Source organism: Fringilla coelebs (genome assembly GCF_963513975.1).
Source record: "Fringilla coelebs genome assembly, chromosome: 1".
NCBI lineage: Eukaryota > Metazoa > Chordata > Aves > Passeriformes > Fringillidae > Fringilla > Fringilla coelebs.
Window position 1 is genome coordinate 103418476 of NC_140028.1, and position 14729 is coordinate 103433204.

Consider the following 14729-nt stretch of genomic DNA (forward strand, 5'->3'; position numbering starts at 1 on the left):
ATGCTAGGAAGCCACTTGTAGTAAACTGACAAAAATCCTTCAAACCCTGTGTAACTGAAATTTCTGCCATTCATGTCGAATTATGCTTGCTGGGAATTATGAGATGCAGATAAGCAGATAAGCACCTGATGGTAGTTTAAATTCAAGTGCACAACTGAGAAAATTATTTATAAAGGTGAAAGATCTTTTTTAATGTGCTGCCACTTTGAATGACCCATGATTATTGAAATATCATTGTAATCTAAGTGTGGATTGTGTCTCCATCCTTTTCTTCATCTTCCATAATCACTGTTTGTTCTTCTTCTGTAAACAGCTTAGTGCCTTAAAAAGAGAAGAACACAAAAAACAAACAAGCAAACAACAAATTTAAAAAAAGGTGGTAAAGTGAGTTGATTTAATATATTACTTTCTAGAAAATATCAGGCAAAAGAGAATTTTTCAGTTCTCTCTTATTTCTTGATTTTAATGTCATTTTCCAACATCATGCAAATTATCCCTCATTTCTTTTTGGCATTTCAATCTCTTAATACTTACTGAACTAGAGTTGAATCACTGCAGTTTTAGATAAAATTATTAAGCATTCTTAAATCCAGTATATTTTTGCTACCTGTAAAAAGAGACTGAAGTTTCATTCGGGAACCTGTTTGTTAGAAGGGTTTGGGTAGCTAAATAAGGGAAAGAGCTTGCATGATGAAACAAATACAGTAATTAATCTTTGTAACAGAAACAGCTTTTATGGACATGTATGTTTTCTCTATGTAAATAGCATATGACTTAGATTTTGCAAGGGCAGATGAAACAAGAGACATGTTTAAATACCCACATGACAAGTGCCATCTCCACTGAAATGATATAGCATCAATAAATTGCAAAAGCTACTGAATGAAGAACAATGTGAAAATAGACTTGGATTGTAGATCATACCTCCCACAAATCTGTCACTTCTCCTTTCTCTGTGTCTCTCTCTTATTCTCTGTTAAACCAGTAAGTCTGTCCTTTGAGGATCTGGAGGCTTTTATATAATATCAAGGTATAACAAATATTGTAACTGCTTTCCTCATTAAAAAATAAGTAAAGAGTGACATGAGAACAATGCATTAGCTACAAAATGTTTACCTATACTTCCCTTCATTTAAGTTAGCTCCTGCTTCACTTATATGCAGTTCTTGTGAACTAGCTGGTTTCAGCAGCATTATGAGATAAACTGAAAGGCATAAATTAATAACATTCATTTATGCCTTTCAGTTAATTTGAAACACAAGGGACTTCATTTGTTCAAGCAGCAATTAAGTAACTCTTGTTTTTATCTGCAAAGAATGATGCCATTTTATGGAGATGGATGTAAATATTCCTCACACAGACACAGGTCCCTATAGGCAACCTAGGCAATGATAGACAAGGTTTTCTTTTCCTGACACCTGTGGAGTTTGGGTTGTGTGTACTGCTAAGTGGAGTGGGGTTTTTTTTTTTTTTGGTTTTCAATGGGCCATGAGGGACAGGGAGAACATAACTAATATGTGCTTAAAATGTACCTTCAAATGCGTGATGAAATTCAATCTATGTGCATTTTCTATTGAGAGAATGACAGAAACTAATGCAATTTTCAGTTGTTTTCAGTTATACCTCCAATGACTCTTTGTTGCCTACTGTTGAAGCCGCCTTTGAACACTTGGCATGGAATCAAAGCAGCCTGCTGAGATGCTGCCTCTCTGTACAGAGCTTTTCAGATCCTGTATTCTGGATCTGTTTTCAAGTGATTAACTGCCTGTGGCAGACTGGAGCCTGTATCAGGCAAAATAACCTATGTATTTAAATGCCTGAATTCTATTCCCTTCTTATTCTAAGGATGCATATTTAATTTTCAAGATACATCCAACATACATCATTCTGCCGGTTGAAGTTCACCAGTGATGACTCCATGATTTGCTATGAAAAGCCTTTGGTTGAAGGCTGGCCCAATATTTGCTACTTATTTACTTTCAGATTTATTCCATCTGCTAACACACCAAAGAAACTAGGCTTTTATGGAACTGCTGTGCAAAACAGAACCTGAATTATAGACTTGGAGACCTGAGAAGACCCAGCAGAACTATGTGAGCTAAGTAAATATAGACAAACGTTTCTGTCCTGTCTCCTTCTCATTAGTCTTGCTGAAGTAAGCAGCACTCAGTGCTACGTGGTATTGATGCCTTGGAGTGGCTACCTAGAACAGAGGCTAGACAGAGTTAAGAGAATAAAGTGGGTATTTTTTAAAAGCCTTTGATAGCTACACCTTGGGCAGTGTAAAAGCCTTGCAGAAGCTACACCCAAGATGGACAACAGTCACAGGTTTTTCAGGCAGATAGAAGTTTTGCCTGTTTGCATATCAGGGGTTAATTCTCCAATTACAGCTTCTGGTAATGAAACCATATTCCCTCAGCTCACTCCTCCCCAATTCACTTTTGTTTATACTTTTCAGGGCCTGAGGCTGTGGTGTGTCCTTGGATCACAGGCCCAGAGGGATTCTTTTGTCTAACTAAAATGTGAAGACAGTTAACTACACTTTATATGCAGTTTAGAGCTATGCACTAATGCAGTGTAGGATTTGAAAAACTAATAACTAAAATCTTAAGGCATCAGTATCTCTTGTGACCTGCTAATGAGGACTGCCACCATTTCTAATATTTCTCCTTCAGATCCCCTGCAAACCATTTCTAGATACCCATTCAAGAAACTCCACTTAATTCTAGTAAAAGAGTATATATTTAATACTCTATTTAATAGAGTATTCTCTTGAACAGCTGTCCATACAAATACTTTTTTGTAAATGCAGCTAAAATGGCAGATGTGTTATCTCTCTTTGCTTTGACCAGCACTCCTAGGACAGTCCCTCTCCCTTTCAGTTGGTCTGAGAGATTTTCTGTCACAAATAAAAGCAAGTCAAATGTACCATGTAAAATGAAGAAAATTAATGTATCTACTGGGTGGCATGTGGTCCAGATGAGAAGCAGAATCAGTTTTACACCTCAGGAGCACCCAATCCAATTGGGAAATGCAGTTAAAAAAAGGGACCTACTAAGTTAGTTATGTGAAATCTCCTCTACAAGGGTCAGGCTTCTAAATGTTCTCAGCATTCAAACTTCTACTGAAGTGGCACAGTTAATGTTATGACATGTCCATAAAAATGAGTCATGAGCAGATGTCTCCTTCAGTAGGAAGCTCTCCTTCAGTCAGCCAACACCTTGTCTTTCTGAAGGAACTAGACCAGAAGACAAAATATAGTCAGATTTCGAATGGTCATTTTTTCCGTATCACTTGACAGTAAATGGCTTGAATCTGATCCAAGCATGTAGTCAGCTCTGGAACAATCTGTTGCCATCCCCACTTAGCATTATAAAGTCCATTAACTAAATTAATGGTCTTCAGGCCTGTGGGTTTGAGTTAGAATGTAAATACATGTGTAAATATAGGAATGCACTGAAATGTGACTGAGGTTTCCTAATCAAATGAGAGATAACTTGTAAAATTAGTTTCAAGTCCTCATTCTCTCTCATAGCCTAGAAAACCAGTTAAGGTGGCTCCTTTAGAAAAATACTACACCCACATTGAAAATGTCTGGGTGAGAAGAATGGAAGTTTAACCATGCAGGTCTTCCCTCTCTCAACTCAGCTGCAGGCGCTGTCCCTAGGCAGTCTGTAGACATGTGCTATCTTGTTTCTCTGACTTGTGGCCCGAGAGGTATGGCTTAAATCTAAGTGGCACCTGACAAATAGATGATTTAAGACAACTTTTTCGGTCTAGTTTTTAGCTTTCTAACAGAAACACTTTTGTTTCTGTGAGCCATTGTGGTTCTAGAGTGTACCTAAAAATTGCAAGTACTTGCAAGTTCTGTTGGGAAATTATGGCTACATTGTATATTTACCCTCTGTTTTTTTTAGCCAGATCCCTTGGCAGATATTAACAGAACAACCTAACAATCCTTAAAATAGACCTGCAGGATGAGTTGCATTTCATAACAGACACAACTAGGAAGACAGAGGTAGGGAGGCTAAGTTACTTTTCAAAACAAGCAAACAGAGAAAGACTAACTTACAAATGTTTCCCAAATCAAACATGCTTCTCACTCCTTGAAACCCAGAACTTCCAAACTGCATTCAGTAAAGCACATTTTCTTCACAAGTGATTGGAGGCATCGTATCAAAGAAAAAAATATTTTCCCAGTGTTATACAAATCACTACCATTTTGACTTCCTGTTTGTATTCCCTTTCCATTGTTTTGCATTAAAATGCTGATTTGTCCTTGAAATTGCTGGTGATTCGTGGAAAGTTTATAATATGTATCTCTGGACGTCATCCCTCTGAGCTTTGAATCCTGAACTCTACTGGGAACCTCTGGAGTTCATCAGTTAGCAAAGTGATTTGTTGGTAATGATCTTGCTATTGATTGTGGTAAACATCAGACACACTATTAATATGGGTCCCTCTTAGAGCCGGGGACCTCTCTTTGGGTTGTACATTTAAACTGTCTCTAGTATCTGCTCTGAAAAGGCCGGTTTGTATGCTCTAACTAGGTAATTACATAAATATACTTTATGTACTTTTAAATATACTTTATGTACTTTAATATACTGTAGAATGACATAAATACACTTCTCCTTCATCACTTCTTAATTTAAATAGGAGGGGGAATATGTTCATAAAGCACGGTGCAGCTTTATTTAGCATACGTTCCTGAACTCTTACTCCTGAGTTTACCCAAAAAGCAGGTTAGCTCTGTTCAAATGATCCATGGTAAGGTTTCCCTTCCCTTCCCTTGGCATGTAATGTGGTGTCTACTACATGTCATTCCAGAAGCACAGAATTATCTTTAAGGTGCTGCTAATGAGAAATTCATCACCACTTGGCTTCATCAGTGCATGTCAGGGACTGCAGATTGAAGAGGGGAAGTAGTTTGAAAAGCAGGGAAGTAGTTGGCTTTTCAGAAAAGTAGGATTGCAGTTTGCAAGAGATAATCAAGTGACCAGATGTCTTTTCTTTCTACCTGTTCTTTCTATCCCTGGAGCTGGAACATGGGATATGTATTAGACTTTTCATTTTCACCCCACTATTATGATATACTTAGACCAAATAGGTCTAGTTCAAGAACTGCTAAGTATACTGAGCAGAGGGCAACCTCCTTTCAGCCTTCTAAGTATATCTCTGACACTAGCTACTTTTTGCTCCCTCTTAGGAGGGTCTTTACCTAAGTTTCTTACCTATTATCAAAGGTGGGATGGGTATTGCAGGTGTATCTTTTCTTCTGGGCTTTTTCTGCTCCAGTTCAGTGATTTGAGACATTGGAGTGACTCTCTCTCTCTGTGACTTCTCTGGGATACCATACCTTTTCAGCAGATTTTCAGATGAGTCTGAAACTATGCCTGTAATCAAGTAATAAAGAAAATGCTACTTAGGCTGTTTACATTGAAGAAACTTCCACCTGTGTAGCTCTCCCTAAGACTACTCTGAAGTATAGTGGCACAACTGCATGATCTGCTGCATGCTGTATCTACGTTACATTTCTTTCAAATTAATTATTTCCCATAGGCTCTAGAAAATGATGCTATCAGGACAGCTGGCTTCTGATTATATATAATGCACTAAAAATTGTGGGACAGATTGCAGTGATCCGTGGGCTTTATATGAGTCCAAATCCGGCTAGCTCAGACTCTAGCCCACACGGACTTGCAGAGACAAAAGTAAAAGACAAGAAGCGCTCTTCTCCACGTGGGGACGAGTATCCTGTTTATTGGCTTGGGACAGGACACTTCTGGTGACAGCAACCACCCAGGTAGAAAAGAGGGCGTGGCACCCTCGCAGTGCAGTTTGATACCCAAGGCGTGGGGGAGGGAACAGGTAACCATGGGACAGACCACCAGGTGTGTATAACAGGGGGGGTGAGGGAGAGACCATGTGATGGGGGAGGGGGGAAAATCCATCCACATGACCTAATATACCCAGTGCAAAACAATAACTATATAAACTATTTAGTGCAATACAACAACAGATGAGTGTAATCTCTTATTCCAGAACTTTAGATATCTTACCACAGTAACTTAATCACACAGATGCTCAAGAGGTTAGTTGGGAACAATATGACCACGCAGAAGTGGCTGTTTTAACTAGTGAAAGAGTCTTTTCTTTATGATATGACAATTGCAGGAAGAAAACAGCTCTCCAGTCTCTGAGCTGCTCTTCCTAAGAGAGAATTGCTGATGGAAGGCACATGTGAAAACTGAACAGAATCAAATATCTGGATTACAAATACTGGAAAATCCCAGTTGCTTGTTTTGGACTTGGTGAATTGTTGCAGATACACAGAGAAGCATACAAGTAGTTACTGGCTAACTCCTCCATGTATGTGCAGCATGCGAAGAAGAATTCAATAATATAACAGCATAGCTCTCTTGCTGGAAATTATAACACTGAGTGCTTGTTAGCTGAGAGTGACAAACATTTATTCCCACTGCTGTTCTTGGATCATTGGATTTCAGTAGCAGTCCTGCTTTCTCCAGGTTAGTGGCATTTGGGTCTCAAATATCTGTATTTGTGCCACAGTAGGGAGCATTCCACAAGAAGCCCCTTCATTGCTGTGATGTTTTCTGGCTTCCTGAAACACCTACCCTTTGCCAGAGTCCCCATAAACACATGATCCCTGTGATTTCTAGGAGGACCATCCTGCAGGTGGCTTGTGTGCTTGACTGGTCTATTCCCAGTGTCAGCCCCAGCTTCCTGCTGTGCACTGGATGCAAGTTTCATAGGAAAGTGCAGGGGCAGGACTTGATCCTTTTTTTTTGATTTTAGACCATATCCAATTGGGACATGTAGTATGGCTCAGCAGCTGCCAATAAATACACATAATTTCACACATAAACATAACATTTATCAGCAAGGCTATGAGATCCACAGAAGCATGTTTTTCAGAGCATAAACCTATCAACCTTGGTATTCCCAGAAGTGAGAACAAACCCTTCAACTAACATGGAATATATTTGAGAAAGTCAGACTTTCTGCTCACCTACCTTCCCAGATGTACATGCAGGAAGCTGTGTTCCTGTCTGCATCCAAGGGGACATAACTGTTTGAACATTCCATGGACTTTCACCCTGCTCCTGTCCTCAGTCATGAATTGGGATTTCAAAGTCAAGAGATTTACTTCTCACCTGTTAGAGGTGGTGGAGTATGCAAAGCAGGTGTATCTTTTCTCTTTGGCTTATTTTGCTCCTGTTGCTTCTGGGAGGCTGTGAGAGTTTTACCTTTTCTTAGTTTATTTTTGAGGTCACAGCTCTTAATCAGCTGCTCTGAAAGATCTTCTGCAGGGAAAAAATAGAATAGAAATTAAAACTTAGGGGAGATAAAAAAACAGATGGTGAAAAGAATTACTTTGATAATAGTGCTTTAATCCAAGCGCCCAGGAAGAAAAATATCTTAATATTTAGAAAGTAAAAAAAAGAGAGCTCTGTGCCATACTACATGGGAGTCAAGTGACTTAGGTAGTCCAGCTGGGTTGTTGGCAGCAGACATAAAACAAAGAGAGAGAGTTGTGGGCAGCTTGTGTGTTTACATGTCAAAGGAGAGGCTGCATCGTGTGCAGAGCTTCCATTGCCACCCCTGTTTCATCCAGTGGTAACTGTGTGGATTGTTTCTTCAAGAGTTACAAGGCCAGTTTTGTGAAGGGAAGTTTTACATATATAGACTCAGTCTGAGCTATTTGTAAAATGAGCCAGTCAGTTGTCCCCTTCAAGAGTTAACTTCATTTCCAGAGCTAATAAGCAATTGGTATTTGCTTTTTATTTACATAACATGACACTGGAATTTTGGTTTTTCTTTAAAACAATCCTGTTTACCCAACTGAAATGTCACCATTGTTAAGAGACTTTTTGAAAAAATGAATCATAGCCTGAGTGTGATAGTACTATTTTTACTGGAATTTTTGGGAAAGATCATCTTGTGATGCTACAAATAGCAGTGTAGCAGCAAGGAGAGCTGTTTGAGCTCTCCTTGAACACAGTGGGCCTCTGAGTAGGATGCCTCTTGGAGCTTGCAAACCTGCAAGTTTGCAATACTTAATAGATTGTTGCTGATAACAAGGCAGATACCACCCCCACACATACATACTCCTTGAGGTGCAGCCCATGCTGGTTGAGAAACACTAAGGGATTTGATATGAGTACTGCACTGAGCCTGACAGGAATTTTTGATAGGTGCCTTTACACTAGTTCATATAGATGTATACATCTTTTTTCATGGGTTCATGCAAGTGAATAGATTATGGTATGAATGTTTTTGAGTATATAATTAACTCACTGTTATAATTGTAGCAAATCCTATTGAATTATTTTTAAAAAATATTAAATTAGTCCATGATTAAGTGATTTTGCACTCTTTTCTTACATCCATATCCTCTGCACCCTTACCCTCATGCATCCCCAGTCTTCATGTAAATCATTCCAAGTTGCTTCTAATCCTATTTACTTATGTATGCTTTGTCTACATAGTAAGTAATGAACTTTGCCACTTAACTCTCTTAAAGCTGCATTCTCATGAATTCATATTAAATCTTGCTTTTTGCTGATAACCTTGACGATGATTCTCTAAGCATTTTAACCACTAATTTGTGAACCTCTAATTAGTATCATCACAGAAACCAATGTTTTGAATTCTTAAAAGCAGCTTGTTTGCCTTCAGCTGGGCTCTCCACATCGCTACCCAGCCTCTGACTGCAGACTTGCATGCAAGCATAACTTCATTGCAGGGTCTTTCACACTACTTAAGGCAGCTGCTATGTCTGTGAGCCTGCAGGTAGATGTGGGAAGGATGGCCTCTGGGTTAAGTCCCTGGAGATGTGGGGTTTTTTTCTGGCCTTCACAGGCTTTCTTCATAGCCCTAATGAGCTAATTTACCCTCCCACTGCCTCTGTTTTCCAACAATATAATGAAACTCATTCTGTATGTATTTAAATAAGCAATTTTATGGACCAACTATGGTACACCAGCAGTGGTAAAAACAGTGTCTGTGGCTAGAAATGCCTTGTAGCAGAGACAGAACTAGGATACCTTCCTTGCAGTACTAATAAACAAAATGTATAAAACCTGTGGTGAGACTTTTTTTTTACAAGGAAATGAAATTGCATTTGTCTTTCATTATTGTTGTCACAAAGGTAACAACAAGCAAACAGATTTTTCTTTTCGGGTTGCTAAATCTTCAGGACAATTTTGTAAGATAAGAGTGAAATCACTCTTAGCACTATTAGCAGAGGCAAAGACCATGAATATGCAAAAAGCTTATCTGTCAAGCATGAAATCTGGTATTCCAGAGTGTGACAGAGCAGTGACAACCCTAGTATGCTCATTGTAAAAGCTGTATGAAGTAGCTTCAAGAAAGGAAACTGATTATGAAGGAGAAAACTGTGGGAAATAGCGAAGGAAAGATGATTTTCAGAAAGCTGGAAAAGTAGGCCTTAGAAAGAGCAGAGAAACTTAGCGACTTAGCCACAGCTACAAAGTCTGAAGGTAGAAAAAGTTACAATAGTACAGCAAGCAAGGACTTTAAACAATAGCTTGAGTTTTAGGCTTGGCTAAGATAGACCTTAAGACTGCAGAAAATTATGCTTACCAAGATAGTAGACACTTTTAAGCTTAATAATGGTGTATTGTGTATTGTTAATAGAAAGGAGACAAGCAAGCATTGCATGAAGCAGATGTATGTGTACTTTTAGTAATTGGCTAAAACAATTGTCTGTAAGCTTTAGCAATACACTATTGGCTAGAAAGTATTTTAAATGCTCTGTAACAAAGATGTCTTTGGCTGTTGCTGGCAGTACATTGCTGGCAGAGCTTCTGCCATCTTTCTATTGTCTCAACCATGAAATGAGACTGATGCGGCAATAAAAGCTCAAGGAACATCTCCCAACAGTCCCTTCCATTTGTGAAAAGAAAAAAACTTCCCAACACAGAAAACATTTTTAGAAAGCTGTCTCAGTGATGGAAAATGGAATGCTTGAAATCTTTTACTCAAATTGCATATGGAAGATATATTCAGGGAAAGCTCAGCTGTATCCTAACTTTCAATTTACTGTGGTATAAATGAAGAAACTGCTCTACCAGGGAAAAGATCAATGACTCTTTTTCCTTTCTCCTCTTTAATTAACTTTACTCTAGAATTTCAGCTGATATTTATATGCAGGAAAAGTGCTCTTTGTCTTTCCACCTGGCACTAGAAGTGTCAGCAGAAGGTGTAATCTACCTGTTTTCATGGGGGGTTAGTTGAATCACTGGACTTTATGATGTGAAGACAATACCCCTCATTAGAGCAATGACATCATCAAATAATATTTACCTAAATGGTTACACTGTGGATCTTGCTTGTCCAGTCTGTCATCTGGGATATCAAGTGGCTGAACACATTCTGTTGACATCATTGAAACAGCCTTTTCTCCTCCTATGAAGATATTACACCACATAAAGAAAAAAATTTAAAAGAAGTTCAGCAGCAGGATATAAAACAGACATACTGGTGTTACCTAATAACTGATGAGGAGTTCTTGTCTTCCAGCAGTATGCTGACCTGATTTTTTACTCACACATGCTGCAATTCACTGCCTTGGTTACACACAGAGTAACCTGTTTTTTCACCTCCCTTGCTCTAAGCAACCCACACTAGCACAGATTGACTCTACAGAAAAACATACATTTTTTTTTGAGCATACAGAAAGCACTATCTCATACACAAAGTAAATGCTAAGGAATAGGATGTTTTGTTTTTGTTTTCTTCTCCACTTTTTCTCAACAGTAAACAAAGGATCATATTTGGTATTTATTATATGAATGAACTTTAATCATGAATTCTGTTGACTTGGTCTTTTAAATCCAGCTCCACTAAGAGACCTTACATACCCCAGAAAAATCAGGTGTAAAGTGCTGCCTCAGAAAGATGGCCAGTGCTCACAGATCCCAAAGCCATCATGAAGTAAACTTACTCATCACTTTGGTAAGACCGTGGGAACCCATTTCAAGTAACTATTTAAATATCCATGCTCTGTAAGTCTCACTGGATTGCTGTTTGGGCTATTTTGTCTCCCTTTACTTATAGCTGCTGTGGATGTAGAAGCCCATCCTCACCCATCCTCCTACCTGAGCTTCCCCAGCACCTTGCAAGCTGAGACTTGATCCTGGGGCTGCTACAGATGCCACCATAGAAAGAAGAAAATTAGATCATTTTTCACTGCTGGTCATTTCTATTGTTGCTTACCAGAAACTCATCAGAATGACAAAGGCAATGTTAAAGGGAAACAACCTTCAACATGAAGGTGCAGTCCAAGTGATCTCGGTATCTGCTTTGATCCAGCAACAGCTGTGGTAGTTTTTTATTCACAACCTCCCTCCTCCATTTTCAGGGAATAAGAGCAGACTGTGACTTCCTTGTAAGGAGGAGAAAGGCAATGAGGAAAAGAAAAAAATTGGAGACAATATGAATGGAAGATGAAAGAAGTAATTGAGGGAAAAAAAAGAGGAAGGGGAAGTAGAGAAGAAAAGGCAAATAAAAGAGAAAAGTAAGAAAAGAGGCAGCTGCAGAATAACAGTGAAAAGGAGGATGGGAAAATAGGAGATTAAGTGTGGGAGTTTGGTTTTATCTTGCTGGATGAAAAGAAAATATCTTATTATTTCTCTGTAAATTACAATGGTTGTTTGCTGACAAGAAATAGATCAGTAGGGGAGTTAGTCTCATTTCCATGATTCAACTTGCACCTATGTAATGAACAATTAACCCTTGAACAAAATGTTTGCAAAAGAAGGTAGGAAAGGTTGCACTGATGTAGTTCTTCAGTCGATGGAACACGTCTTAAATGACACTGACTTACAAATAAATGGAGTAACTGCTGTTATGATTGTATGTGGTGATTTAGATAATCCCTTGCCTTTTGCCCAGGCCTCTGGCAGTAGGCAATAGCTTTATTGAGGTAGCCAGCACTCCAAAGCTCACTTGCATTCACAAGTTCTTAATATAGGCTGATTTCGTCTATTATAGAATGAATTATTTATTTAATAGACAGAAAACTAACAGACATAAGACTTAAAGTAATACTACACAGGAATAAAGAGAAAAGAAAAAAGACTACTTGTAGACATATACAGAGTGAGGTTAAAGGTACCTATTAATGTTACAGCTAGCAAAGAAATAATATAACTTAGGATTCAATGTGTCTTACCATCCAGTTGGTGATGGGGCACACATTAAGATCCTTCCCTCAATCTTCAGGGAAGTAACAATGGATTTGTGTCCACAGTCCAGGGAGAAATCTCCCACACTTTCAGAGTGTGTGTGCAGAAGGCTTCTACCTCTGTGATAACTAATATGTCTTTTACAGTTTGTAAAACAGTGTCTCTCAGTCAAAAATATTTCCTTTATCTCTTCCCACATCTGCTCTCTAGACTAAGATGGTGATTCCTAGCTGAGGTCTCAGCACTTTTGGTGCCAAGGATGACCTCTTGCTGGGCCTTTCAGCCCCTAGATTATCTCTTTATAGACCAACTGTCAGTGGTAGAGAGGAGGGTGGGATAGATGTCCTGCCACAACTGACTGGCAGCATCAACTTTGACTCAACTCATGTCAACATCAAAAGTTGATGATGACTGATACTGTACACATGGGACTAACTCCCTTATGTTTCACTATTTAAAATTTACAAAAATTTGTAATATTCTACAAATTATTAAGATCTTACTGAATCAAGCCTTAATGAGAGACTTCAACTCCAAATGTTCACTATAGAAATGTCTCAGTCCAGCCTCCCATCAGAACTAAAGTGTTATACTGCCTGAAGGCTCATTTGCCTTCACTACAAGAAAAATCCTTCACTTAGGAAGACTCTAGAGAAAGAAATATTTGAAGGCACCTTGAATGGTTGCTCTGTTTATTCACTGTATAAGTAAGCTATAGCTGTGGTTTAAAATAAAGCAGACAATTTTATTTAATGCAAAACTTATCTGTCCATATGAAGGCTTGCACTACATGTTATGATTTGGGGGAGTTTTACTCTTTTGATGCCATTTGATTTTATTGGATTTGATTAGGGCATGCTGGCTAAATATTATGACTGTAGGTAAAATATTCTTTTTGGAAGAGTGCTCTGTTTACAAGGTTTTTGGTAAAATCAGGGACATTATTTCGGACACTAAGGACATTTTTGTTTTTAACATCTTGAGGCAAGAAAGGCTGGGGATAGATAGCAAAATTTAAATGTAAAATTGGTAGCAAATGATATTTAATGGAAATAGCTTATAAAATATAGTTAAATTTGGTTAGATTTCAATAAGTTGTTTCATTGAATTATTTCACCCAATAAAATTTAAGCTTTGTAAAGAGACAATATAGGATTGCTTCATTATTTTTTTCTATTATGGTAGTTTGGAAAATATTATTCTAAAATACATCTCTTAGGTCTGTGTTCATATTTTCACTGTCATACATGCCAAGTCCTCGGCATCTTCAGTGCTTTAAAATTCTGGTTTGCAGGCCAATTTATGACACTCCCATTCCATTTCTTTTCTTTTGTAAATCTGCCCTGAAGCCAGCATTGCCTTGCTTACTAAACAAGCACGGCACTTTGTGACAGTCTGTGTGACAAAAGAATAAAAAAATAAAAATTACCAAAATATATAATGGATTTTGGTATCTTGGGTGTATATACATTGTGTATGACATGTGAACCTGTGAGTGCTGTTAGATCCTCTCATCATGGATTACACACAGAGCTCTCCTTCAAAGGAAAATTGCTGTATGTGACCATTGTTATGGTGCTTTCCCAAACAACAATAATCAGTTCCTGCCACTAAGGAAACAGATTCCCCAGTAACATTTTACGTGGGAAGGTAGCCTTCTCTAGGGGCTGTATGAAGCCATTAATATGGCTTTGCAAATTGAAGCATGTTCTTAGGTTTTCATGCATCAAGTGCAACACCTTTCCTAGCAGCCTTCACATTAGCACAGTTTGTTCTCCCTGCTGCCATCAGTCACCTTGGTAGCAAATGCTATTCATGTGATGAAGTAAAGTGCTTTTTTCTTGCACTCTGTTATGGCTCTTGATATAATGATCCACATTCATCCTTTGTGCACCTGTAATGGTTACATTGGAGGCCTAGTTCACACACAATAGAAGATACTTCCTGAGATGCTATAGATTTTCCTATATGATTTAGGATTCAATTGTCATTTAGCCAGAGACTTTGGTACAGTGCAGCTAGGCTGTACCACCTTCTTCAGAGATATGTGCCTAAATGAGTCACCTCAAGTCTCTTATTTCTTGGAAAAGAGAGAGCTGTTAAGGACAACTGACATGCTTTCCTTAAAGCTGAGGCAAGTTCTAGCTTTGCCTACATAGTTTTGCTTGTTAAAACTTTTGGCATAAGATTGGATTGGCTCTACTTACAGACAGAAGAGGGCAATGAATGATAAGGCAGACTGAAAAATGCAAGTATTACTAAAAGCTGCTTCAGCCTCATGTGAATGAAATCTCATGCTGAATCACTGTCATATAACAGTATGACTCCTTTGGGCATACACGCTTAGAAGATACAGTGATTCACATGAAAAATATCTGAACTTTTCGCTTTCTGGATATCAGCTTTGGATTTTTAGATAGGTTAAAGCACATACTAAATTTTTTTCAAAATTCTTAGTTGTTGTACCCACTTGATTAAAGTGCCCAAATAAAG

General features: G+C 38.3%; 1 protein-coding gene across 1 annotated transcript; it reads right to left on the reverse strand.

The window, feature by feature from the left end:
- Positions 1 to 241: 241 nt before the first annotated feature.
- PPP1R17 (protein phosphatase 1 regulatory subunit 17) lies at positions 242 to 10435 on the reverse strand (the record flags this gene model as incomplete). Its single annotated transcript, XM_084213800.1, has 4 exons — positions 242 to 321; positions 5235 to 5396; positions 7179 to 7328; positions 10354 to 10435. The coding sequence occupies 4 exons, from the start codon at positions 10433 to 10435 to the stop codon at positions 242 to 244; spliced, it is 474 nt and encodes a 157-aa protein (XP_084069926.1).
- Positions 10436 to 14729: the final 4294 nt, after the last annotated feature.